This window comes from Camponotus floridanus, unplaced genomic scaffold (genome assembly GCF_003227725.1).
Source record: "Camponotus floridanus strain SB8 unplaced genomic scaffold, Cflo_v7.5 scaffold24, whole genome shotgun sequence".
Lineage (NCBI taxonomy): Eukaryota > Metazoa > Arthropoda > Insecta > Hymenoptera > Formicidae > Camponotus > Camponotus floridanus.
Window position 1 is genome coordinate 3824485 of NW_020229370.1, and position 23418 is coordinate 3847902.

General features: G+C 36.7%; 4 protein-coding genes across 11 annotated transcripts; 1 reads left to right on the forward strand and 3 right to left on the reverse strand.

The window, feature by feature from the left end:
• Window positions 1-1115: 1115 nt before the first annotated feature.
• Window positions 1116-2717, reverse strand: LOC105256619 (actin-related protein 2/3 complex subunit 4). Its single transcript, XM_011266713.3, has 4 exons — window positions 2325-2717; window positions 1729-2055; window positions 1451-1621; window positions 1116-1361 (listed from the first exon to the last, which is right to left on the reverse strand). The coding sequence occupies exons 1-4, from the start codon at window positions 2325-2327 to the stop codon at window positions 1356-1358; spliced, it is 507 nt and encodes a 168-aa protein (XP_011265015.1). The 5' UTR covers window positions 2328-2717; the 3' UTR covers window positions 1116-1355.
• Window positions 2718-3500: 783 nt separating this feature from the next.
• On the forward strand, window positions 3501-10339 carry LOC105256620 (dnaJ homolog subfamily B member 6). 8 transcript variants are annotated; one of them, XR_889599.3, is made up of 8 exons: window positions 3501-3688; window positions 6461-6562; window positions 6722-6831; window positions 7143-7253; window positions 8064-8234; window positions 8318-8582; window positions 8664-8846; window positions 9088-9251. XR_889599.3 is itself a non-coding variant. In XM_011266714.3 (8 exons), the coding sequence occupies exons 2-8, from the start codon at window positions 6498-6500 to the stop codon at window positions 9254-9256; spliced, it is 981 nt and encodes a 326-aa protein (XP_011265016.1). In that variant the 5' UTR covers window positions 3501-3688; window positions 6461-6497; the 3' UTR covers window positions 9257-10339. The 8 variants fall into 8 exon arrangements, 7 of the variants coding, with proteins under 7 accessions (XP_011265016.1, XP_011265024.1, XP_011265019.1 ...); XM_011266714.3 differs by having other exon boundaries at window positions 8664-8753; window positions 9088-10339; XM_011266717.3 differs by lacking the exon at window positions 3501-3688 and adding an exon at window positions 3717-3905 and having other exon boundaries at window positions 8664-8753; window positions 9088-10339.
• On the reverse strand, window positions 10210-11636 carry LOC105256621 (acyl-CoA-binding protein). The gene is made up of 3 exons (XM_011266723.3): window positions 11479-11636; window positions 10697-10811; window positions 10210-10608 (listed from the first exon to the last, which is right to left on the reverse strand). Exons 1-3 carry the CDS (start codon window positions 11491-11493, stop codon window positions 10469-10471), a joined length of 270 nt encoding a protein of 89 aa, XP_011265025.1. The 5' UTR covers window positions 11494-11636; the 3' UTR covers window positions 10210-10468.
• A 6671-nt stretch (window positions 11637-18307) lies between these two features.
• On the reverse strand, window positions 18308-23225 carry LOC105256622 (ceramide glucosyltransferase). The gene has a single exon (XM_011266724.3). It carries the CDS (start codon window positions 22274-22276, stop codon window positions 21080-21082), a length of 1197 nt encoding a protein of 398 aa, XP_011265026.1. The 5' UTR covers window positions 22277-23225; the 3' UTR covers window positions 18308-21079.
• Between the last annotated feature and the right edge of the window lie 193 nt (window positions 23226-23418).

The following is a 23418-nucleotide window of genomic DNA, read 5'->3' on the forward strand; positions in this document are numbered from 1 at the left end:
TGCAAAACTTAAAATCTAATCAGACATCTATGCTCAAGAATATGTCAGTTGAAGTCTTGTGGTTGGCAATACTGATGATAAATTTAAATTGGCCGATTAATTAATCGGAAATGGTGAAATTGGGCTTAAAAGATTATAACTAAACTATTAGTATCAAAAATTTTGATCCGACTTTTTAACATATACATTACATACATTATATTCATTATTGTTATTTTTCCTAATAAACCTTAGTTTTTAAATTACAATTTCGTAACATATTTTACCTATTACATGGTAAAAAATTAAAATTAAAGAAGTTTGTAATTTCATCAAACGTGAGAATATTTTTATTTGTCTTTTTATGTGAAACCCTATATACATAATATTAAATACATATAATATAAAATAATCTAAATACACAGTAACACTTTATATGATGGTGAAATAAAGTTAAAATTTTCAGTCTTTTTCTCAACGTTTTGAAAACAGAAAGAGAGAGAGAGAGAGAGAGAAAGAGAAAAAGAAATTCATTATATATAAATTCTTTATCATTTATTAATTACGTACAAAGATTTTTCAAATTTGTAAACTTTGAGATAAATTTTTTAAATTACATTTTGCAATGTAATTCAAATGCTGCTTCAACTAGAAATGAACATTATAAAATCATAAAAAATTCACAAATAGTAAAAAGTATACAAATTCGAATGTTATAAAAAAAATATACATAATTATATATTTAACAAAATCTAACTAGGATAAATTGAATCGATAAATCAATTTCCATAATAGTAAAAATTTGTCCAAGCATTTCTGATAATTATAAATGCGATACAAATATATTTGTTTTAAAATTATATTTAATGAGAAACAAGTGTGGACGCGTGCGTTAATTGCAATTTTTAAAAACTTTCGACTTCTTAGCAAACATTAGGAAAGATAAATTATTCTACATTAAATAGTCCAATCTAGAAAAACACTAAATTCAAACTTGTGAATTTGTTTAAAACTAATTAAATTCTTATTGAATTAGCCAAATTTTATTAAATAAATGCTTAAAAATCATTCATCATAAATATTTAAATAATAATACTCAAACTTTTAATATTGCTCCAATTGCTATATAACAAATTGAATTTGAAGCAAGTGTATAATATTATGTTTATATATTTATAACGTTTTATTTAACATGGAATCCAAGTGGCAATATGGAGGATATATTTCGTTGGATATTTATAAAAATGTCTTTCCTAATTTTGTCAGAGTTATTGTTCAAAGTTGTACAATGGACAATATCAATGCACAATACATCCGTTGTGTGTGGTTCGATTCTTTGAATTATTCACATATTGCTAATAGTTGATATAAATGGATTAAAACTGAAAAAATTGAAAATTTAATGTTAGATGGAAAATGTTACGTTTACAAAATGTTACAAACTCGATAAAAATGATAACTGGATACTTACCCTTTTTAAGAATTCCTCTGCACATATGCGTGCTCTGGCATTAACCGATAACTTCATTTCGCTAATTTCTCGATCAATTTCCTCCATAAAGTGAATAACAAAATCTACTATTTTATGTTTGTACATTTGCTCCACATGAATATTAGTGATTAAGAAGCTAATATCAAAGCCCTAAAATAAATTAGGCTCAATTGTAGAAAATATATTTGATTATACATATAAGTAATATTAATATATAAATTTGATAAAAAATTTAAAATTTATTTTTAATTACTCACCTCTATTGGTTTTCTTCTGAGTATCATGAAATGTTCGGCTCTCATTGTCATGAATCTTGTGAAATTATGACAAAGAATCTTTTCTAGATCGTCGGCTTGTTTCACAGCAATACTTATTCTCATACTGTTTATACTGGACTCGATCAAAACCTTCTCCTTATCATTTCTACTTATCAAGATGGGTGTTAAAAGCAGTTCTTTGCTCGCTCTTACTTCCACTTCGGGTTTGTTGTGCTTTTCCACAATTTGGGAGGAAAAATTCTCCAAACACATGGCAGCGGTAAGCGTACGCCTAACTGCTGTCAGATAGGGTTTTAGCGTTCCCGACTACAGAACAAACAACAAAGCAAACAGTATGAGAAAAATCTTTGATATTAATCATTCTCACAATTAATTGTTGCAAAAGTGCACAATTTTTTACTTTTTTTAGATAACTGTAACTAGAAAAAATGCAATATATTTCAGAAGCAAAATTAAAAGTACAAACAAATTGTTGTCAAAATCTATCCTAGTACATGTACAATAAGTTGAGAATGATTTTAATAAGCTGGTCGAATTAAAGAGACAATCCTTAATAATAAAATAAAATAACTTACCATATTTGCAAAAAATAACTCACAAAGTTCGAAATAGCATCCGTATTGATTAATCTATTGGTTTTTTTAAAAGCCTGTCAGGTTTATCACTGCTTGTGTCGGCAAAGATAAACGGTAGAAAACATGAAACATTACACCGGTCAGTACATTTTCTATTTTTCCAGCCTATAAACTCTCTTATTCAATCAGCCTGATTCACTCTAATTCAGGTCGTGTAGCTCGACTTTTCCTGATTCAATAAAACTTGATGATAAAGCCGGTGTTTTTATCGGCTTGATTCTTCTACTTTCAGCATCAGTGATTTAGGGCGTGTATCGCTAAACTCCAAGCTGTTCCAAGAATGCTTTTTCGTATCAAGTGGTATCAAGTTGAACAGATTGAGGGCGTATTGGGGCGTATTCGTTTGCATTTCATCCCCATTGGAGGCCCACAAGTGTTCCCAATTTTGTATTCTATGCCTAAACATTCACTAGATTTTCACTCAATTTTTCCTAGGTATTTTTGGGAGGGCACCATATATTTACTAGACATTATTGACCAATCATAGCCATTCTTTTGAAGAATATATGGTTACATTCTTCAAAAGAATGGCTGTGATTGGTTAATGACGTCTAGTAAACTATCCCGAAGCGATTAAACCCGACCATTTGAAAGCGCCACATATATATTCGTGCATTATGACCATTATGATTAATTTATTTAGGTAAAAATTTGCATACGTATACAAAAAAACTCAATCATTATTTGATTTGATTAATTTCTTTATGCATAAGCATTAAGTCCGTATCAAATTATTCCATTGAAACTTGAGATTGAAGATAAAAATCGAAACTTGACCAATCGGAACAAAGAAACTTTAGTTCCGTTATTTTTATTAGTCAGTCTTTAATGACTAGTCCAATCTTAAGTCTTCAATATTCAATGCATATTCTGTGATACAAACTTTACACATCTTTACAAAAATTTGTTTCAACAGAATCCTGATAATAACTGCACACATTTGACATATGCTTAAATATTCACGTATTCGCAAAAGAAAAAAATAATTTTTTTATTTGTTTTAATCATAATAAATATAGAGGGGAAGGGAGAGCGTTTGAAAAACGCGCAACTTCAGACGTCAAGGCGCGCGAATATAGTTACCAAATGCTGGAAACCTCTAGAAAATTCACGATATTGGCCACACGTTGAATAATCGAACTTTGTTTGAGGCAACTTCACGTCGCTATCGCGTATCTCCACTTTTGTCCGCGAACGTGTGCTTTCTTTCCGATCAGGAGGAAGAAAACCGTTTACTTTTACCAACTATTAAAATCGATTAAAACGATTGACGATTGACGTGCGACAAACAGGAGCCATTTTCGGTGAGTCCCGAAGATAACTTGATAACAGAGTGTCAGAAGACCACGCGCGGTATCTCTTTTTGCAGCTAGGTTTTTGCATTTTTTTTACACACGCTTCGAGCTCTTAGAAACGAGTAAACTTTCGAAGAGAAGCGCTCTTTGCCATCATTTCGCATCAAACATTCGCACGTTCTAAATTCGATGCCAAGCCAGCAGCTACGTGCGAAGGCATGTAAAAGTACGTGTGCTCTATTATGTATCGGCTAAAGCGTCATCGAGTATCAGCGTAACCAATCGAAGAAATTCAAGTACATGTCAGTTACTTTCGGTTGTTGATAAAGCGTGCGCTCGTACGTTGCAGAAGGTAAACCTGAAATTAGGACGTAGGTAGGACATGGTATGTTTGAAACTTTGTCGTGTGTGTTGTCATCGTTGAGTTTATTATAGATGCCAAAAATGTATCGAATCGCCAAAGGAAGTTATCAGTGATTGTTACTTATCGTTAACCAATATTATATTTTACTATTGCTGTAGCAGTAATGATATTTTACTAGATGCACAAGGACTACAGTTGCGCAAAACCAAACACAATTATTTTTACAATAGGAATCTATAGTTTAAAAACTTTAAAATTACAGGTTTTAGTTTTTATCAGTGACTTGCGACTAAAGCATACAATATGACCCGATGTCAAGGACAGAAACATTGTGTTACAGATTGTGTAATATTGTGTAATCGAAAGACACAGCGGCAGCAATGTATTTGATAATTGTACATTGGAAGGTACAATGCAAATGTACGATGTAAAATATTTGGTAAACATTTAAACAATGTTTTGAAACTTTATCTCGACTTGATGCGTATTTACAGCATATTACAATTCATTTGTATTTGACATTGAAGTAGTATCTTAGATATTAAATTATTACATTTAAAATGGGTGAAAGTAAATCTTTTCTTCCATTTTCTTCTTATTTCAATGTAAGTTGGAAGATGGTGCAATTTTAAATTTAAATCAAAAGTAAATTCAAGATACGTACATGTGTTTTTTCTCAAATAAAAACATTTCATTCTTTCTGTTGAATTTTGTAAAACAACATATATTCTAAGTTATTAAAATTTATTATTATTATATTCTATTTATTTTACTCACATTTATGCATATTTGTTTATTATTAAATCATTGTTGAAATGACTTTATGCAAAATGTAATCTGATTTTCTCTTCCATGCAAATTAAAAATAAATTTAACAAATTGCACTTGTACATTTGCATTGTAAAATTTTGAAAAAAAAGACGTATATGTATGCGTAATCGCGATTACGATTAACCGGCATCTATAAGGAGAAAGAGAGTGTACACGTTGATATTTAAATTATACTTGCAACGAGGACAATACACGGAAAGATTTGCGCGCGAGCGAGGACACGAGGCATCGCGCGGGATCCTTTTCCTTCGATATGTCGTTCTCTGGCCAAATATGTAAAACTGACGTCACGCCTCCCTGCAAGAATATAAGGACGCCCACTAGAATCGCCTCGCTCTCATTCGTCCTCGAAAATTGCGTACCCTCTTTCGGATCGCCAAATATATTTCCTTCCGTGGTGATTTTCGGTCCTCGTGAGTTTGATCGATTAGAGGACTCGCTCGGAAACGATGTGAAAATTCAAGGTCGTGCTTGATTCGAGAGAGATGAAAAAAAAAAAATTTTGAAATCAAAACTTTTGAAATTTCTCTCTCTCGCAACAACACGATAATTCAACGATTAAAGAGTAATGAGAGTGGGGATTTAAAATATATAGGTAAAACGAAATTCGCAGTCGTTACGCAGGCGAGAGATATATACGTAGGATTACGTGGTCGCGAGACGACCCACGTCGCGATGACGAGCACGTTGGCTGCGACTTCACCTGAGAGACTTAGCCGTAAAACGCGTAGGCAGCGTAGATCAAAATCAAATCCAAAAGTAGCGTGACTCACTCACAATCATCCTCCCTTGATCGAAGCATCAGTTTTTTTATCTTTATCATCTTCGTCTCTACCAGTCGCGTATTTCTTCCCTTCAACAGAGAGAAAAAGAGAGCACGTATATATATATTTCTTTTTGGCAAGGATTCAGAGTTATCGAAGGCAAGAGTAGTATCAACCATTAGTTGAGCATCAAACACATTAGTAAGGAACGAGGATTGCGCGATACATCTTGTTTTTTTTTTTTTTCTCTCTTTATTTCGACTTGTTTAATTTGGCGATTAGCGGTACCTCGCTATACAAAATCGTAGGTCGGAGACTTTGTATTCGTAATAATCTCTACGTTCGATGCATCCAACTATTTTCGATAGTCGTCTTGGCTAACTTTAGCAATTTCGTCGGTCTGATCTCGAGTTTGTAAACGCTGAAATTTTCATCATTGCGCGTACGTATAACACGTTCCGGTTACCATATTCAACCAAAAAAGTTGACACGATGCAATTAGCGATAATGCGCTATCTATTCTTACCTGCGGTCCATTTAAATTGTTAATGACATTTATATGCGTCGCATAACGCTATCCCGCACAAGTCACGACGTGGCATCGTGATCAATTATTCGTCAAAACATTAGGAATTATCGTATTACGAAACAAAGATATCTGTGTCGCGTCATCCAAAAAGATTTTCGAAAAAGTTTGGCAATATAATTAATAATTAAACTTTTCATCGTATATTCCTTTGCGATATTCGATAATCGATTGCATGCATTAAACGTCATCAATTTATATCGGCCATAATAAGAAAGATTCGCATTGTCCGACAGGTGGTTTCCTAAGTCCTGATTCCGAACGTGCCGAACGATGGTCGACTACTACAAAGTGCTCGAAGTACAACGGAATGTTTCCAGTGCTGATATAAAAAAGGCGTAAGTTTATCGTTAATCTAATTTGCATCTCTCATCTCGTGGAATTGAATTCCGAGCGAATTTTCAAAGTCTTACGAAATAATACGACCTACTCTTACGATCGGTCGGATGTTTTTAATAAACTTCACTAACGCAATATCCGGCATTTCTGTTCCCTAGGTATAGAAAATTGGCATTGAAATGGCATCCAGACAAGAATCCCGATAATTTGGAAGAGGCAAATAGAAGATTCAAGGAAATCTCGGAAGCTTATGAAGTTTTGAGCGATGGTAAGTGCGTTCTATGATAATAATAAATTAAATTGAAAGGACACACTGCGATTCTCGCCGAGAATTGGCTTTCTAGCCGTAAAACACACCTCGATGTCTTGGAACGCAAGATATACCTTGAATAAATTTTTCTATAAAAGCACAAGAGATTTCTAGGATTAATGCGATAGAATCTGCCGCTTTTTCTTAAGATCGACACATCGTACAAAATGTTTGTTCCGAGAATATGGATTGTCGAAAAATTTGAAAGAACGACGAGTGTACGCATAATTTGTAAGAGAAGATCGGGGCGATACAAAAAATCTTTCCAGATGTGAAGAGACGCATTTACGATCAGCGCTTATATCAGAAGGCAGCATCAAGGCCCGGCCGTGGATTCACCTTCCGGAGTTTCTTTGATTCTCCTTTCCAGCGATATTTCGGTATCACTTGATAAAAAAAATACGATTTGCAGAGTGTTCAAAACATTTTGTATATTATAGTTTTTTTCTCTCGTTTTTCTTTGCCTTAATATTGCGCCACACAAAATGTATATATATATATATATCCGCCTCTCTCTTCTTTTTTCTTTCTTTTCTTTCTTTTTTTGCGAAAAAACGACGCGAATAAGGACACGGAATATCTAACGCGATGCAGAAGCGAGATAGGATTTTGAAAATCAACGTTGTATGTGACTTATTATAACAACACGGTTATTTGTAAAAACTGCTACACTGTGTGATGTGTAAATATCTTTTTTAAAACGATACTTTATACAAACAGAATAGACATCCGCCACAATCGCTCATCCTCTTTATTCTTACAATAGTAGTAGTGAAAGAAACTTTGCGAATTTTCCTTGATCTATAGTATCACGCTGATCTATAGTATCAACGCTACACCACGTTGCAGTTAACCCCGCCTGCCTTTCATTGTCAGCGTGTGCTAACAGTTGGCGAGTTATAACTCGATCGAAATAGTTACATTCTTGATGAAAACGATCAACATGTTACATAACATAAACTAAACTAAGCAATACATCAGTCGCGATAAATCTTTGAACGTTGTTGACACTCCATTTTTTTCATGATGTATATTATTCGTATGTACATTATTCGATTAATATTGGACTAACCTTGCGGCAAACCTTGCGGAAGCCTCGCTTGTTGAGTTTTTGATTGAAAGGAAAAAAATTTGTGATAATGATCGAAGCCAATAAAAGATTATAATCATTTGCTTTTAAATTTTTTTAGAAAAAAAGAGGCGTGTTTACGATCAATATGGCAAAGAAGGTCTTCAAATGCCCGGAAGCAAAGGACGAGATGACTTTGATCCGCACTTTGCCGGCACGTTTGTTTTTAGAGATCCCGAGGAAGTATTTAGGGAATTTTTCGACGGTATGCCCTTTGAAGATTTATTTGCCGGTAAGCATGTACGCGTGCTCGCAGTATACATTGCAGATGACGAATATATGTGACGAATACAAAACGCCATTGTCGAATTTCAGGTTTTCATGGTTCTTCTCGGAGAGGCCCTACGGGGAGACATGGTCACCCGGCTAGTAATAGTCTGAGCACTTCCTTCTTTGGTCCCTTCGGATTCGGCTTTCGTTTGCCGTTCGATAATCTAATGGAGAATACTGGAGCCGCCGGAGCAAACTTTACCTCTTTCAATACTTTTACTAGTTTCGATGGAGCGAGCGGTGGTGCTGCTGTGAAACGTACCAGTACCTCGACTCGTTTCATCAACGGAAAGAAAATTACGACCAAAAAGTATGTCTGATGTTGCGAATCTTTAATGACATTAAAACGTACTCTTTCTAATCGTTCGTTTTATTTCCTTTTTTTTTGCAGAGTCTTTGAAAATGGGAAAGAAACTATAATGTCTTACGAAAACGATGTACTGAAATCGAAGACGGTGAACGGCGTACCACAGTCAATAACGTACAGTTAAAATACATCTCATTCGCTCGATCTCTCCTTGGCAATTGAGAAATTCCTGTCGTCACGGTTCAAACATCAGCAAACGAGTACCTGGTATTCGCGTTGATATTCCCCGACATATTCTCCTCTCCCTCGCAATAGTCTCGTCGAGAACGTAACATTAGTTTTTAACGCGTTTTACTCATTACAATTGACAATCGATGATAGTGAGATAGGCTCTCTAAGCCCGAGTGATCGGAGCGTTAATAATTGGAATTTAACAATAAAACAAGAGCGAAATTGCCTCTCACGAACTTCGATTTTCCGTCATCTCGTTTGTTTATGTGTGTATTAGGTTCGACGAAGCATCAACGAGTCGTCAAGTCTGTGAGAACATCAATGATAACACGATGGGTAGCCACAGCTCGAATGCGATCCACAGCGACTATCTAAAAGCTAGCAGAATAAAGACGCGTCATCATCCGCACATGAGTAAGAAGCACGATAGAAGTAAGAGGAAATAGATTGCTCTTGTCAAGTTCCTTATATATGCAAATCGACAAGTATGCGCTCCTAATGTACTCGATTGATGTAATTTTTTTCAAATTTTCATTTTACATATACATGTCACTATTATCCATCATCTACCATCTAATGAAAGTTTAAAAAACAAAATATTACCAATTTATATATCAAATTATTATTACATAAAAGGGGGAGAGAGAGAGAGAGAAAGAGAGAGAGGGAGAAAGAATATAATATCCTATAATGCAATTGGTTTTTGACATATCCACGCGGTTCGGTTATAATAAAATTCATTTCAAAAGACAAGATTTTTGTCAGCTTTTGGTTTCGAAAGCGAAGCGGCGCGCTATCTGTTGTCGTTGAATCATTTAGTTTCGTAAAGCAATGAGCTGTTCGAGTCGAGTTTGGGTACTCGTGATAGCGTATCGCTTACGCTGCTAATCCAAACTTTACAATTTGCAAGTAACATCCAAGCCTTGTCCTCTATCAATAGCTGTAAAACGTAACCGATGGCGTTCGCGCTAACTTAAATCTCGATTAAATTAGATATCGCTAGGTTACAGAACTGACGCAAACTTATAATTTCTCAAACAAAAATGTCTTGTACATCTTTCGTATCGGTTAATAATAGGTATAATTTATTTTCGTTGCTGCGTATTTTTATTGTCGCGTTGGCTATAGCGTTATTTACCAATTTAAGTTTTAGCTAAATACATACAGACACACGGCGAGATATATCATTGAAAGTGTGTTAGGAAATTGTTTTCTTTGATTAGTTATTTCCATATGTGTATATAATGATAAGAAAAAAATGTTATATGTAAAAATACATTATTAATATACACTAATGTCTTGAGTCGGTATGAGTGAAACTTTAGTACGGGACTGAAACGCAAACGGCAAAAGTTAAATTATTGTTTGTTAAGAAGGGAAAATGATTGTGACCGAAAGATATATGCCAGAAGTAATTTTATGCTGACTGTAATAAAGTAGATACAAGATTTATAAATGAACGGAACAAAAATGTGCACCCTATACAAGTGCGTGTAGTTGCTGAACAATACAAAATTGATATCATACTATATGCAATTATTCGTATGTGCGTGTATAATGCTTCCTGCTACTCTATTACAAATGAAAAGTTTCGTAGACATTTCAGTAAGATTACACGCGAATATTTATGCGCACATATATGCGTGATAATGAATCGGCTACTTTTTTCCAATCGAGGCGATTAATTCCTCCACTTTAGCAATATATTGCTCTTTCGCCGTTTCTTGTTCCAGGCTTTTTTTACCATTCCAAGCATCCCACTTTGCTTTCCCTTTAAAGTCCAATATACCTGGCCGCTCTAAACGGAAAAAAATTGAAAGGCATTGAGATTATACATACGTGTGCAACGAGTATGAATTTTGTGCAAAAATTTTATGTAAACAAACCTGTATTGCAATCACCTACGGTGGATTGCTTGTACAATGCGTAGAGTTCAAGTAGATGTTCGTCTTCTGGCTGCGCAGCCAATTCTTTTACCTCTGCGGCAGCATGATTGAATCTCTGAGAAAAAAAAATGTTTATGCAATCATCTTGTAAAAAGATTTCTCTCTACTCTGTATTGTTTTTATCTAACGAATAGTAACAATTTAATCAAAATAACGAGTATGCAATTTAGATTTGTCAAATCAGAGATAGTTGCATGTGCTAACAATGCAGTTTGATTGGGGAATTGAGCTTTCCTCTTTATATCAAAATTATCGTCTGATCGCCATAATTAACCATTTATGTATCAAGCTGAGCTTGTGAGTTATCAACCTTTATTTGTAAAGTCAATATTATCAGTCAATAGCACTATTGGCTGCTGATATAACCTAATCTCCTTGTTGAGTCTAGCCTAGTGAATTTTTTCCTTCTTTTGTCTTGGATTTATCATTAAAGAGCAGGAGAAAGAAGCAAATTTAAGATCAATAAAATTATTTTAAAAAATCATGTTTTTTTTTGTCGCGCTGCATTAATACGTTATCTTTCTAAAGTAATTTCGAAAATAATGTTCATGGCATGCAATAGTTTATTTTACACCGATATAGAAGATTTAAAAAAAAAAGTTTGCAATTGGCACAAACGTCACTAGTCTCACTCTAATCAAACTTCACTCGCTAATAAACTAATGGTTCGATTTTGCGATACAAATTTTTTTCACCAAGCAAATAATTAATTTACTCCTTACTTCGTCCAGCGACATGATCGAAAATGGTTAATTCTGACACTGAAATTACGACGATAATCTCGAGGGAAGAATCGTACGAGAGGTTACGACACTTTTATCAACTGTCAACTGAAGGCTGACGATAAGAACGCGTACGTACGTGGTCGTATACGTGGTCCTCTTAACGTTCAGCTTAACGCAATGAGCAATAATTAATGCGGGGATTATCGAGCGACCTTTGACAACTGAAGTGACTATAAAAACTTACATGTGTTTCATAAGTAATTTCGCAAGAATACCTTGGTGAAGAGAACGGTAACGGATCGTTTTTTCAAACAACCTGAAAAATCAAGGGTTAATTTTTATAATCAAACAATACCACGCCCATGTATTCTCATTTTAATGTCAATATTTCGCTTTATTGTGCATGATTATTGAAAATCATGATATAATAGAGAAAATGTAAAATTTCTCAACGCAGCGTATACCGAAATATTTATCTATAAGAAAAATTATAAATGTTTAATAATATTATACTTGTGCAAAGTAAAATTAACAAACGTTATAAATGTTTAATAATACTTGTGCAAAGTAAAATTAACAAACGTACGATAATAAGAGTAGAGGAAGGACGTTAATAATGTGTAACTTTTGCGATCTCTCTCAATCCGTATTAATTGAAAATATATAAAAATAATATCGCATTGTAAAAAAATATATTGTCAAAATTGTTTATTCCATTCCGTTCGATTATATTTTATTTCGTCCGTGAAATTAAATCACGGACAGTAGCGTACTCTATGTAAAAGTATGTCTACCGGGTAAATCAGATGACATAGCTGTTTCCGTTGTACGAGAGCGACGCATGGTAAACTCGTTACACAAATGTCTCGTGTTATAAATTCAACGTTATTTATACACACAAATTTTCAATAAATTTTCATTGTAAAAATATGATAAATCGTAAAAGAGAAATATTTTTCTGAGAAACATAAATATGTCTTTTTCGTTCCGATTAAGACGGAATATTTGTTTGAGCAAAGAAAATATTTGAATAAACTCTCGATAAAATTTGCAATTTTATCATCTCTTCTTGACAGTTTGAATGATAAAAATGTTAACGTTATATTTATGAGAAACTCGAGAATGTTAAATAAACTGATTTCGATAATCTTTTTATTCAATTCTCTTATTTTTTTTCTCTCTCTCTCTCTCTCTCTCTCTCTCTCTTTCTCGTACACGCGTATGTATGCTAAGCTATGCATCTCGAAGGCTTTAAATTTACACAAGCGCATTATACGAGAAACACAATGAGGCCTACGCGAACCTTCAACGACTCGAGACTGATCAAGAGACGCATACGTCATAAATTTTTCAATTGAGAGTGTTTAAACGACCAGGATAATGTCAAAGTTACATAAAATGATTTAATCGTTAGTTCTCTATAATTATACAAGAGTAAACACCCGTCACAAAGGATGAAATCGATAACGCAAGAAGGAAGAACCAAGAGACAATTCGATTACACGTAAACATCGATACGAAACACTAGAAACTACGACCGCGAAAGCGGCTCGGATTTCGTTGTTTACCGATGCAAGAAAAAAAATATACATATCGAGTAACACGTCTATCTATTACATTATGTTTAATCATTCCTCGTTACTGATGGACTGCACCGCGCCGCGTCGTATTGCGGTATTTTTACCCTTGACAACTAGTCGTTTCACGGAATACAATCTCGTTATCGTACCCCAAAATTCAGAGCACACAGCTACCGTATAATCGAATATCGCGAGTATAAAACAATCGATTTAACCTTAGAGCTCTCTTTAATTGTGCGATTCATGTTGCGTTTCAAACTACGGCTTTGACGATATCGCAGAATGAATCTATTATGATCGATCGAGGAATGCTAGATTCGTGCTTCTCTCTTCTCCTTCCTTCATCGTGTTATTCAAATTGATATACATTACGTATATATGAGAGACACATGCCGTGATATATAATATAACACAATGGAATGCAGCGTAGCATAGCAGATAGCATAATATAATCTAACGTAGGATCTAGAGTAGGATAAGGTTTCATAATGTGGCATTACACATGTTAGCGGTATGTGTTGCCAGCCACACTTTACGCGATCGTGCTCCTCCCATTACGTACGTACAGTACTGGACAAAATAAATCATACACTTTTCAACGAATTGAATTTCTTAGTATAACTAATTCTTTTAACAAGCAAATAGATTATTAGATATAGGAAAGTCGAAGCATTTCAAAGTACTTCAATAAAGAAAATTGTAAAATAATAAAAATTACGCTCAATTCTTTTGTAAAAAATTTCTTATTCAATATTGTTACATTTTGCCCTGGACAAAATAAATCATACACTTTTAGAAGTAATAGTTAGCAAATAAATAAAGTTAATTCTAATTGTGATTAGTACTTGGTACGGCCACCATTGGCTTTCAATACCGCTTCCAATCGGCGAGGCATACTTTGGACTAATTTCTTTAAGTATTTAGGATCAATTTCCTTCCGAGCCTTCTGGAATGTTGCATAGGACGATGTCTTGTCACACACGTTCGTTTTATTCACGTTCACGTAAGCCCGCATAGTTTCAAATAAGCCCGCATAATTTCAATTGGATTAAATCTGAGATTCTTTCAAATTCTCGCACAATACATCAATATATTCTTCTGCAGTCATGCTTTCAATTCAATTCGAGCCAAATTACCATGACCAATTATCCCAGACCATGTAGCATAGAGCCCAGACCATAAAGCACCTCCATACCATAATATTACCGCCTCCATATTTTGCAGTCTTCTGCAAAATATTTACTTCTTTAAAAGCCTCACCAGGTTTTCGCCACACCCTAGATCGTCATTTTTATCCAAATAATTCAAACTTGCTCTCATCAGACCACAATACTTTTTTCCAAAAGTCTAGAGACATATTCGCGTACTTCTTGGCAAACTCAAGTCGGTTTTATTCAGAAGACTGTAAAATATGAAGGCGATAATATTATGATATGGGGATGCTTTACATGGTCTGGAATCGGTAATTTAAACTCGAATTGAAAGCATCATGACGGCAGAAAGATATATTGATGTATTGTGCGAGAATTTGAAAGAATTTCAGATTTAATCCAATTAATAAGTATGCCTCGCCGACTGGAAGCGGTATTGAAAGCTAAAGGTGACCATACCAAATACTAATTAGAATTTATTTATTTGTGAATTATTACTTCTAAAAGTGTATGATTTATTTTGTCCAGGGCAAAATGTAACAATATTGAATAATAAATTTTTTACAAAATAATTGAGCATAATTTTTATTATTTCCTATTTTCTTTATTTAAATACTTTGAAATGCTTCGACTTTCCTGTATCTAATAATCTATTTGCTTGTTACAAGAATAGTTATACTAAGAAATTCAATTTGTTGAAAGGTGTATGATTTGTTTTGTCTAGTACTGTACGTTCTTAAGGATAAATCTTTTCTTTTTTATTTCAATAATTTATTCAAGGAAAAACGAAACTATCAATAAAATAATTATTCACCGTGAAACGCGCTATGTATTGGATGCAAGGATGTTTCAAAAGATGTTTACAACACGTTTATATGATTATATTTTAATCTAATCTGTTATCTTATTCACATCGGTAAATTGTAGGTGATGATAGGTATATCGTATATAAAAAAAGGATACAAAAAAACAGCAGGGTGAAAAGGAATATTTTTTTATCGTACTCATATAAAGTAATGAAAAATTTCCTATAAACTTCATAAATTTCGCTCAATTTTTAAAAATGTTCAACGTCCAACTGGTTGTTTTATCGAGAGATACAATCTAGAGACGCGATAATATTTCATGGCTATAACTTTATTGAAATAAATGACATGATATCAATTCTTGTAATCCATAGGAAAGAAATTTATTTTAATGTTTAAAGTGATGACGCATGTGATGTGCTTAATCGCTATTATTATAGCTTTGTCACCATGTCGTCCGTTGCTTGTTCATATTTTATTGAAATGTGAGGAGGGAGGGAGATAAATAGTTTGAGCTTCGAGTTCTCTCTCTCTCTCTCTCTCTTTCTGAAATTATCGATTCACAGCCCAAAGTTAAATAAAAATGCAAATTCTCTCTTGGAATCAATTTGATACATTGGTATCGTTATACTTAAAATGATTTAATTTCCTACTTCTTATAAGTGATAATAAGAAGGCGTACGCACATTGCTCGCTCGTTATACATATTTCACTTAAAAAATTTCTTGAACACGTGCGGATGATAGTCTTTTATCAAAGTGTTACTCATAATGACTGTTTCTAAAAAAAATATTATTTTATATTTATTACAAGATATAAATTAAATGTGAAAGGATGTAGAGAGATATATGCATATCGCGATAATCGTCAGATATGCGATTCTGATTTTTATCATACATCCGCGTTACAAACTTGTGTTTGGGAAAATGTGTTTGAAAAAATCTTTGAAATTAAGCTTAATCAAAGGATAAAGTTTTGGACGATAAAACAAGGATTGCATACAAAATTGCAAATGTTAAAACTAGTAAAACTTGGCAGTGATGATAAAAAAAATACAAATTTTTTCTCTCTTTACTTGGCTTTCACGTAATCACTCATTTTCCCTCTTTCTCTCTTTCGTTTTGTATTTTTTCAAATATACGATAATTGTACTATATTTTTTATGCTCACACGAATAGATTTGCAAAAACCATTTTCAAAAGAGGCTTGATTCGAAATTAATTGCTTTTTAACGCATTTTTATAATTTCGTTATATTGAAAATTACTAAACTTCGAAAAATGTACGCAAATTTGTTTATACTAGTGTCATTCCTCAGTTTATTACTAACGCGCACTCAAGTCGTGTCTGTGAAAGCTATAATTAAGACATTACGTTTTTTGATTCCAAAAGTAAGAAATAATCCGCATTTACCGCGGATAAATATCGCTTAAAGATTAAATTTTTTACATGGTGCAAATGTTTGCCTGCATTACTGGGAATAATACGCGATAATTACAGCGATAAAGAGGAGAAGCAATAATAATCCGCTTAAGTAGCAAAACATATATAATGGAGCGGTAAACTTTTTAGGAATTGGATAAACGTGGATAATGACAGATTACAAGTTATATACAATCGATATTTTAATTATGAATTTTCCACCGAATGATAAAATTTTAAAATATTAAGATAAAAGATAAAAGTAAAATTAACTTATCTTAATTCAGCCAAAAGAATCCCCGCGAGCCAAGAATTTAAAGAATATCGGATATTTTCCTAATAAATATGATATTATTATGACATTATCTTTTATTTTAAATTTTGAAGAGTGCAAAATTTCGAAATATCAAGAGAACATATACATATTATTCTCATGTGTGGAACAAGAGTAATTACGTAATTCACTGAAATTCTACCAAGAGTTTTATAAAGATTTTATCGTGTAATGTGTTTCTCGCATGCTATTGCATGCATCCGAATCCGAATTAATAAAATGTGTGAATGCTTTTATAAAAATATATATAATTAAAGAAAAAAAAATCGTATTTATAAGAGACTCTTCCATTTGGAAGATAGAGTCCATAAAAACCTTAAGAAAAATTTCTCGATAAGAATGTAGAAGAATATAAAAGTGTTTAAAAACAAACGATACGAGATTATACAAACGCGATAAATATCTTTATCGCTCGAGAGAATTCCATTTTCAGTTCTGCAATGCTTTTTGAAAGAAAGAGAGAGAAGAGTCTTATGTAACGCAAGGTATGTACGTAGAAGAAGGTACGTGTCATATCCGCGCAATTTTGCCACAGCCATTTGCTTCGATTCGTACCATTCGACTTGCGTGTCAATCGATGTAGAAATGTTCGATAATTTATCTCGTAACAGATAAGCCTACTTTCTGCCTAAATCAATATCGGTGATATAATTTCGCGAGAAATGGGACACGTTTTGACGTAGGACCCACGTTAGAGAAATGAAGAGTGCGAGAAATAAAGTTGAATGTTTATTTATCTATGTAAATTAGGTGGGATTTGTCGTGCGATGGTCGTACTTGCCGCACTTTTAAAGTACGAGAGGATGTGGCTGATATATATATATATACTCGTATATAAAATGCGTGAGACAAATGCACGTGCGTCCTTGTAACGACAGACACATCTGTATGGCATTTTCAAACGGATTACATGCAATTATGTGTAATAACGAGCAAATTATAATTTCTGCTACATTGGCCACATTACTACGCATCTACGATGTACAGGAAATATGCTCAAAGCTCGGGAATGATGCAAAGATTCGCTGCTTTCTCGCATTTCGATCGTCTCATCGAAACCGTATCCGGGAAAAATGTATCTGTCGCGCAACGATTTACATTTCTGAACAAGGTTTAATATAAGGAAACACGCTTTTCAATATTTATGAAACACAGTCATTTTCTATGTTGTTTACGCGCATCGTGCAGCGACAAGCACATTGTTTTTTAACGTAACGAGAGTCTTGGATCGATTAAAAAAAATGAAAAAAAATTTCGCTAAATTTATTCATCGCAATTCAAGTGATCGTAATGACTCAATGATTTGTGAGTAATTTGAAACTGGGAGATTATAATGACTCAATGATTTGTTATCTACAATACTGCTTCGTATGATTCATCTTTCCAACGGTATAGGTGGCACAACAAACAGTCATCCTATCAATGACGTTCGCGCGATAATGTCGTTTTACAATATTCCCGAACGTGTTGTAAGTAACGCGATGAATACTATCGCGTACTTTTTTTTATCTAATAAAAGAGAGGAGCAAAGTAGTAAAACGAAATCTTTTATTTATATCCTTCACGAATTTTACATCTCTCAGAATAAATTTTCTGGAATAAGGTCAATTTATACGAGAGGATCTCTCGGAAATTTTTTCATACGCAAACACGCATACATACTTGACACGCACGCACGCACGCACGCACGCAATGATGTGCTAGCTAAACTTGTACCGCGAAATGATATACGTCAATTGTATGTGCGTTGTGATATTTTAATTTTTTTAACAACTCTCGTGGGACGCATTTTTTAGCCAATGAGAAAATTTATATTCTAGTTGTATCGCTGCGAGAAAAGCAAATTTTTCCATTTAATATCACATATTTGCATTCGGAGAATCATTGAAAAAAAATAACGTAGATATTTCTATCAATTTACGAATGTATGAAATGTATGAAATAAATAATAGTCGAATTAGCTCGATAATTACATTAATTGGACATCATCCTGCACTATGATGATTACATCGAAAAGTTGGGAAAAAAAGAAACGTTAAAATTCGCGTAATCATTCTATTTGGAGTGTATATGAGCAACCTTTGACTTTGAAACAAGGAAACAAATTTCCATAATGTATCGTATATTCGAAATAATAATAATAATAATTACATTATCATTTATATAAGTACATTATCTTTTATACAAATGAGAAACTAACAGAAAATTATCGATATAATGAAATAAATAAAATCTGATTATAAGATATCGAATCAATTAATTCATCGTTAATAATTTATTGCTTCTGCTTTATCTGAAAGCTTCGTAATAACGTATACGGAGATAGTCTAACTACTATTTATGGAATTTTAGTAATAGTATTTGTTTACAAATTTGAGAGATTAAGTCGGGGGTCGCCTTATCGTTCTAAGTGTGCGTTATTCGAATTTCAAAATGTTGAATGTCGCTTATTTGACAGATCTGCATTTTACGTTATGGAAGCCTCGTTTCCAGAAATCAAATAATTGCGTCGCAAGTATGAAAAAAAAAAAAAACATCGATTATGGGGATAAATTGGAAACGAGAAAAAAAAATCTACCATCGAGATTATCCAACCCAATCAAGTAATTTTTTTCCAAGTGAAAAAGAAGAGAAGAGAGAGAGAAAGAAAACGTTTCTCGTAACAAAAAAAATTGTAGGGATGATTCGAACGTAAATTAAGAGTTTCGGTTTACATTCGGTGTATATACACATATACGCACACACGTACTCGCACGTCCGTCGAAGGAAGGAATCGATATTTGGATTATCGGTGCCCGGACAATTGATGCTATATACAAAAACATTGGTGTATCTAACGTTAAGTACAGTGTAAGTACAGTTTTAGTAAATCAGCGATAACCAATGTATTGCGTAATCTCGTTATCGTAGATGCATACACGGGAGAGACTTTACCGAGTTTCTAGGTCTAACAATTTTGCAAGACTGCGAGAAAATTGAGAAATAAGTAGATGCGACAAAAATACATGTGTCTACATATACAGCAGTCGTATATACGTTTACACGCACACATACAGACGCGCACATTTGCTCAATGAAATTTAAATTGTACAGCCGGGATGAGAGTGCGAGAATGCTTATCTCCAATTGTCGAAAAATCACGCCATTGGATTTCTGGCAATTTATTTATCTTTACAATCTTTCAATCATAATTTATGTAATGCAACGACAACATATAATATATTCGCGCAATTTCGATACATTTTAATCATACATAGAATGCGACGCACGTGGAAAGACGCGAATGCCGTACGATACCGCCGACCTGTACACTTAAATCTCGACTAGTTTTACGTATCTATCAAAATTATTACAAATAAATAATACATGTTCGCGGACAGGAAAAAAATCTCATACATTCCATACCGTGATGTTGAATAACGGAAATTCGATGGAAATAATAAACGCGTCAAATGTTTCTCTCGTTGGCTATATCGACGAGTCATTGTATCGCGTACAGATCGATTCGATCAACTTTGCGCGAATAAAATTTTCGGCTCCTTATTCCTTTTGACGTAATATCATTTTTTTTTATGCCAATCTTTCTTCTCGTAATATTGTTGCGTCCTTGAATTCGATATCGCGATATTCGGACGGTGTTGAAGTCGAGGCCGAAACGTTGTCGAGAGATTGTTTATAAACAACTCGCGCTGTCAAAATGTTGTGCGGATGTTATTTTTTACGAGTCTTACTTCTTGCGCTTATTAAGTTGCAGGGCTTGCAAAGCGTTACTTATTTCGCGAGAGCGATCATGTAAAAGGTTTCGATCGGTTGTTTTCGCGTTAGACTATCGATCTCGATCGAACCACGGACGCAACATTTAAATTTGTATATAAGATTTAGCAGCGAGGCAGAATCTATACGATTCGTTCGACATTTTTTGACAGTTCCGTCTGATGTAATAGATGGAAAGAGGAAGCAATTTTTACGATAAAATTGGACCCGCTGAGAACCCGGTTCGCGCGAAAAGTTTAAAGCGCGTTCGTGAGAATTTTGCTTGTTCGGAGCCAGAGCCCTTAAGCTACCAATATATTTGGGTAAAAGTCGCAAATAAAAATATAAATTTCATTTGACGCGACACAAAGCGTTATTCTTGGATCGAGGTTGCAAATGTCTTTTTCGATCGCGACGACTGGAATTATACCTCGTAGAGGAATCGATCGGCCGCGAGAGGCTCGCCTCCGGTTTTCGCCTCCGCTAATGTCGCTTTGATTCGATCGGTGCACCCTGGGGGATGCACCGATTCGGAGCGCGCACAGACCGAGCGTTAATATTTGACTTTCGCCTTAACCTCCTCGGCGACGCCGCCCCATTTGAGCCTATAAACGCGCGAGCGCCACTGTATGAGAGGATCCAAAACAGCCTGGAGGAACAGATAGGGTCTCGTAATCTCGCTGAGCCACCAACCGCACACAAACTCGAGTTTGTCGAAGGGCAACGGACCGTTTTGCACGACGCACAGGAGCGTCCAGTCGAACATGAACCACAAGAGTATGTGCACCAGATAAAAAACTAGGGAGTCCCAGTCGAAGAGGACGCTGGCCGCCCAGGAAGCGAAGGCGCCCAGGACGAGGCACTCGCTGAGCGGCTCGAAGACGATGGTGGTGGGTAGCATCGCCACCCGCAGCTTGGCCCATCGTCGCAGTCTCGCTTGGAAGGACGTGACCTCGCAGTGGCCGCTGTTCTGCAGAGCCGGCTGCGAGGAGACGGTGATGAGCCAGCCGCGATCCGTCAGCGACTTGGCGTAGAAAAAGTCCTCGGCGAGGTAGATGCCGAACGCCTTCAGGCCCCCGACCTCGTCGAGGATGCACTTTCTCAGGAGGGCCGACATGCCGGTGTGGCAGTTTATCCTGAGCAGGTCCGCGGCGAGGTACATCCGGGACTGCACCGTCCCGAAGAAGATCTTCTCGTACGCGGCGGCGAAGCCCTCGCGGTCGCAGGTGAAGGGCATCTGGTGGACCAGGGCCACCTTGTCCGTCATGTGATTCACCATGTCCAGGAGAGTGTCCTCCTTCATGCGTATGCCGCTGTCGCTGATGAGGACGAGCTCGTGCTTGGCGGCCTCGTACGCCGGCTGCATATTGTTGATCTTGGGATTCACCCCGACGTTGCAGCCGCCGACGAAGAGCTTGGCGTCGGTCTCCGGGTACTTCTCCATGAGCTTGCGCACCAGCATCAGCACGGGATCCGAGTCGTCCTCGACGCAGAACAGGAGCTCGTACCGCGGGTACTCCATCGTGAAGAAGGTCTCGAGGTTGCCGAAGAGATTCGGGTCGACCCCCATCAGGGGCTTTATCACGGAGACCCCCGGCAACGGCGTCTCGTAGCTCGGCGGTTGCGTCGTCTTGCGATGCAGCTTCCAGCGGCCGGCGATCAACGCCAGCATGTGCACGACCCACATGCCCGACCAAAACACCATGAAGAATATCGCGATCACGTAGAGAGTATATAGCATGGAGTTCATTTTCCAGGAGCGAGGCGAGGGCCGGTCCAAGGGCCCGTCTAGGCCGGCCGGCCGCGGACCGGCCTCGGCAGCGACGCGCCTCCGAGGGAGAGAGCTCCTCTATCTCGCTTGGCCGCTTCTCCTCCGCTTCTCGCTGGGACGCGGGAGGAACGTCCGGGCCTCGTCGTCGCCCGTCGACGACATGGCGCTGCTCGGCTCTCGGCTCCTTCGACGCGCGACGCGACGCGACGCGACGCTCCTACTCGTCGAGCATCGCTATCGTTGACGTTTCCTCGGCACCGCAACACCCACAACCGCCGCCGCAGCTGCGACCGCGACCGCGACGACGACGACGGCGACGACGGCGACGACGACGACGGCGGCAACGTACTTTCCCCTTGCAACGCATTCACAACCTTTAGCCGGCCCGCTGCCTCCGACGTCGCTGCCTCCTTTATCTTTTTCGCCAATTCGTTCTAGCAGCCTCTATCTCGAGATAATAACCTCCTCCTTCTCGAACCGCGCCGAATCGGGCACCGACGAGCGCGTCAACTGCCGTCCGCGTCGTCCGCGCCGCGGTAGCCGACCTCGGGCTCTCGCGCCCGCTCCTCGTTCCGTTCTCGAGCGAGCGAAGCGCTCGAGCGTCTCGCCGAGTCGGGAGCCCAAGTCGAGCCGGGCATCGTCGAACGGCCTGATCGGCTTGATTCCGCACCCGCACCGAGTATCCGACGACGCGTTGGCACTGTCGCTCTTCTCCGCTCTAGTCGCTGGCATTGACGCCTCGTCCTCGTCCTCTCTCGACGGCTCCTCGCGCTATCGTGCCATTATCTCTTCCTCCTCTCTCCCGGGCTCTATCCAATTCTGTCCTCGAATCGAACGCCGGAAAGCGAAAGCGAAAGGAATCTTTGCATGACAAAGCGAAGCGGCTCGCGGCTCGCGGCTCGCGTCTCGCCCCGAAATGCCTCTTCTTTTAACGTGGCGCGCGCACTGACGCGTCTCGCGACTCTCTCCCCTCCTCAAAGTCTCGCTCGGCGACGCATACGTGCCAGGAACGGTAGGAACCGCAACTTTTTATTTCGTCACGGATGACTCATTTCGTCGATTTCAATTCGGTATATTTAATCGCAGCTGACGATAACAACTCCATCAAACTCTACGATATC

Coding starts and splice junctions, on each gene's coding strand:
- LOC105256619 (XM_011266713.3), bottom strand. Junction 1,622..1,728: donor TCAGAAGAAAACCAATAGAG/GTGAGTAATTAA, acceptor AATTTATTTTAG/GGCTTTGATATTAGCTTCTT.
- LOC105256622 (XM_011266724.3), bottom strand. CDS start 22,276: ATGAACTCCATGCTATATACTCTCTACGTGATCGCGATATTCTTCATG.
- LOC105256621 (XM_011266723.3), bottom strand. Junction 10,609..10,696: donor CGTAGGTGATTGCAATACAG/GTTTGTTTACAT, acceptor TTTTCCGTTTAG/AGCGGCCAGGTATATTGGAC.
- LOC105256620 (XM_011266714.3), top strand. CDS start 6,498: ATGGTCGACTACTACAAAGTGCTCGAAGTACAACGGAATGTTTCCAGT. Junction 6,832..7,142: donor TTATGAAGTTTTGAGCGATG/GTAAGTGCGTTC, acceptor AAATCTTTCCAG/ATGTGAAGAGACGCATTTAC. Junction 8,754..9,087: donor GGCGTACCACAGTCAATAAC/GTACAGTTAAAA, acceptor TGTGTGTATTAG/GTTCGACGAAGCATCAACGA.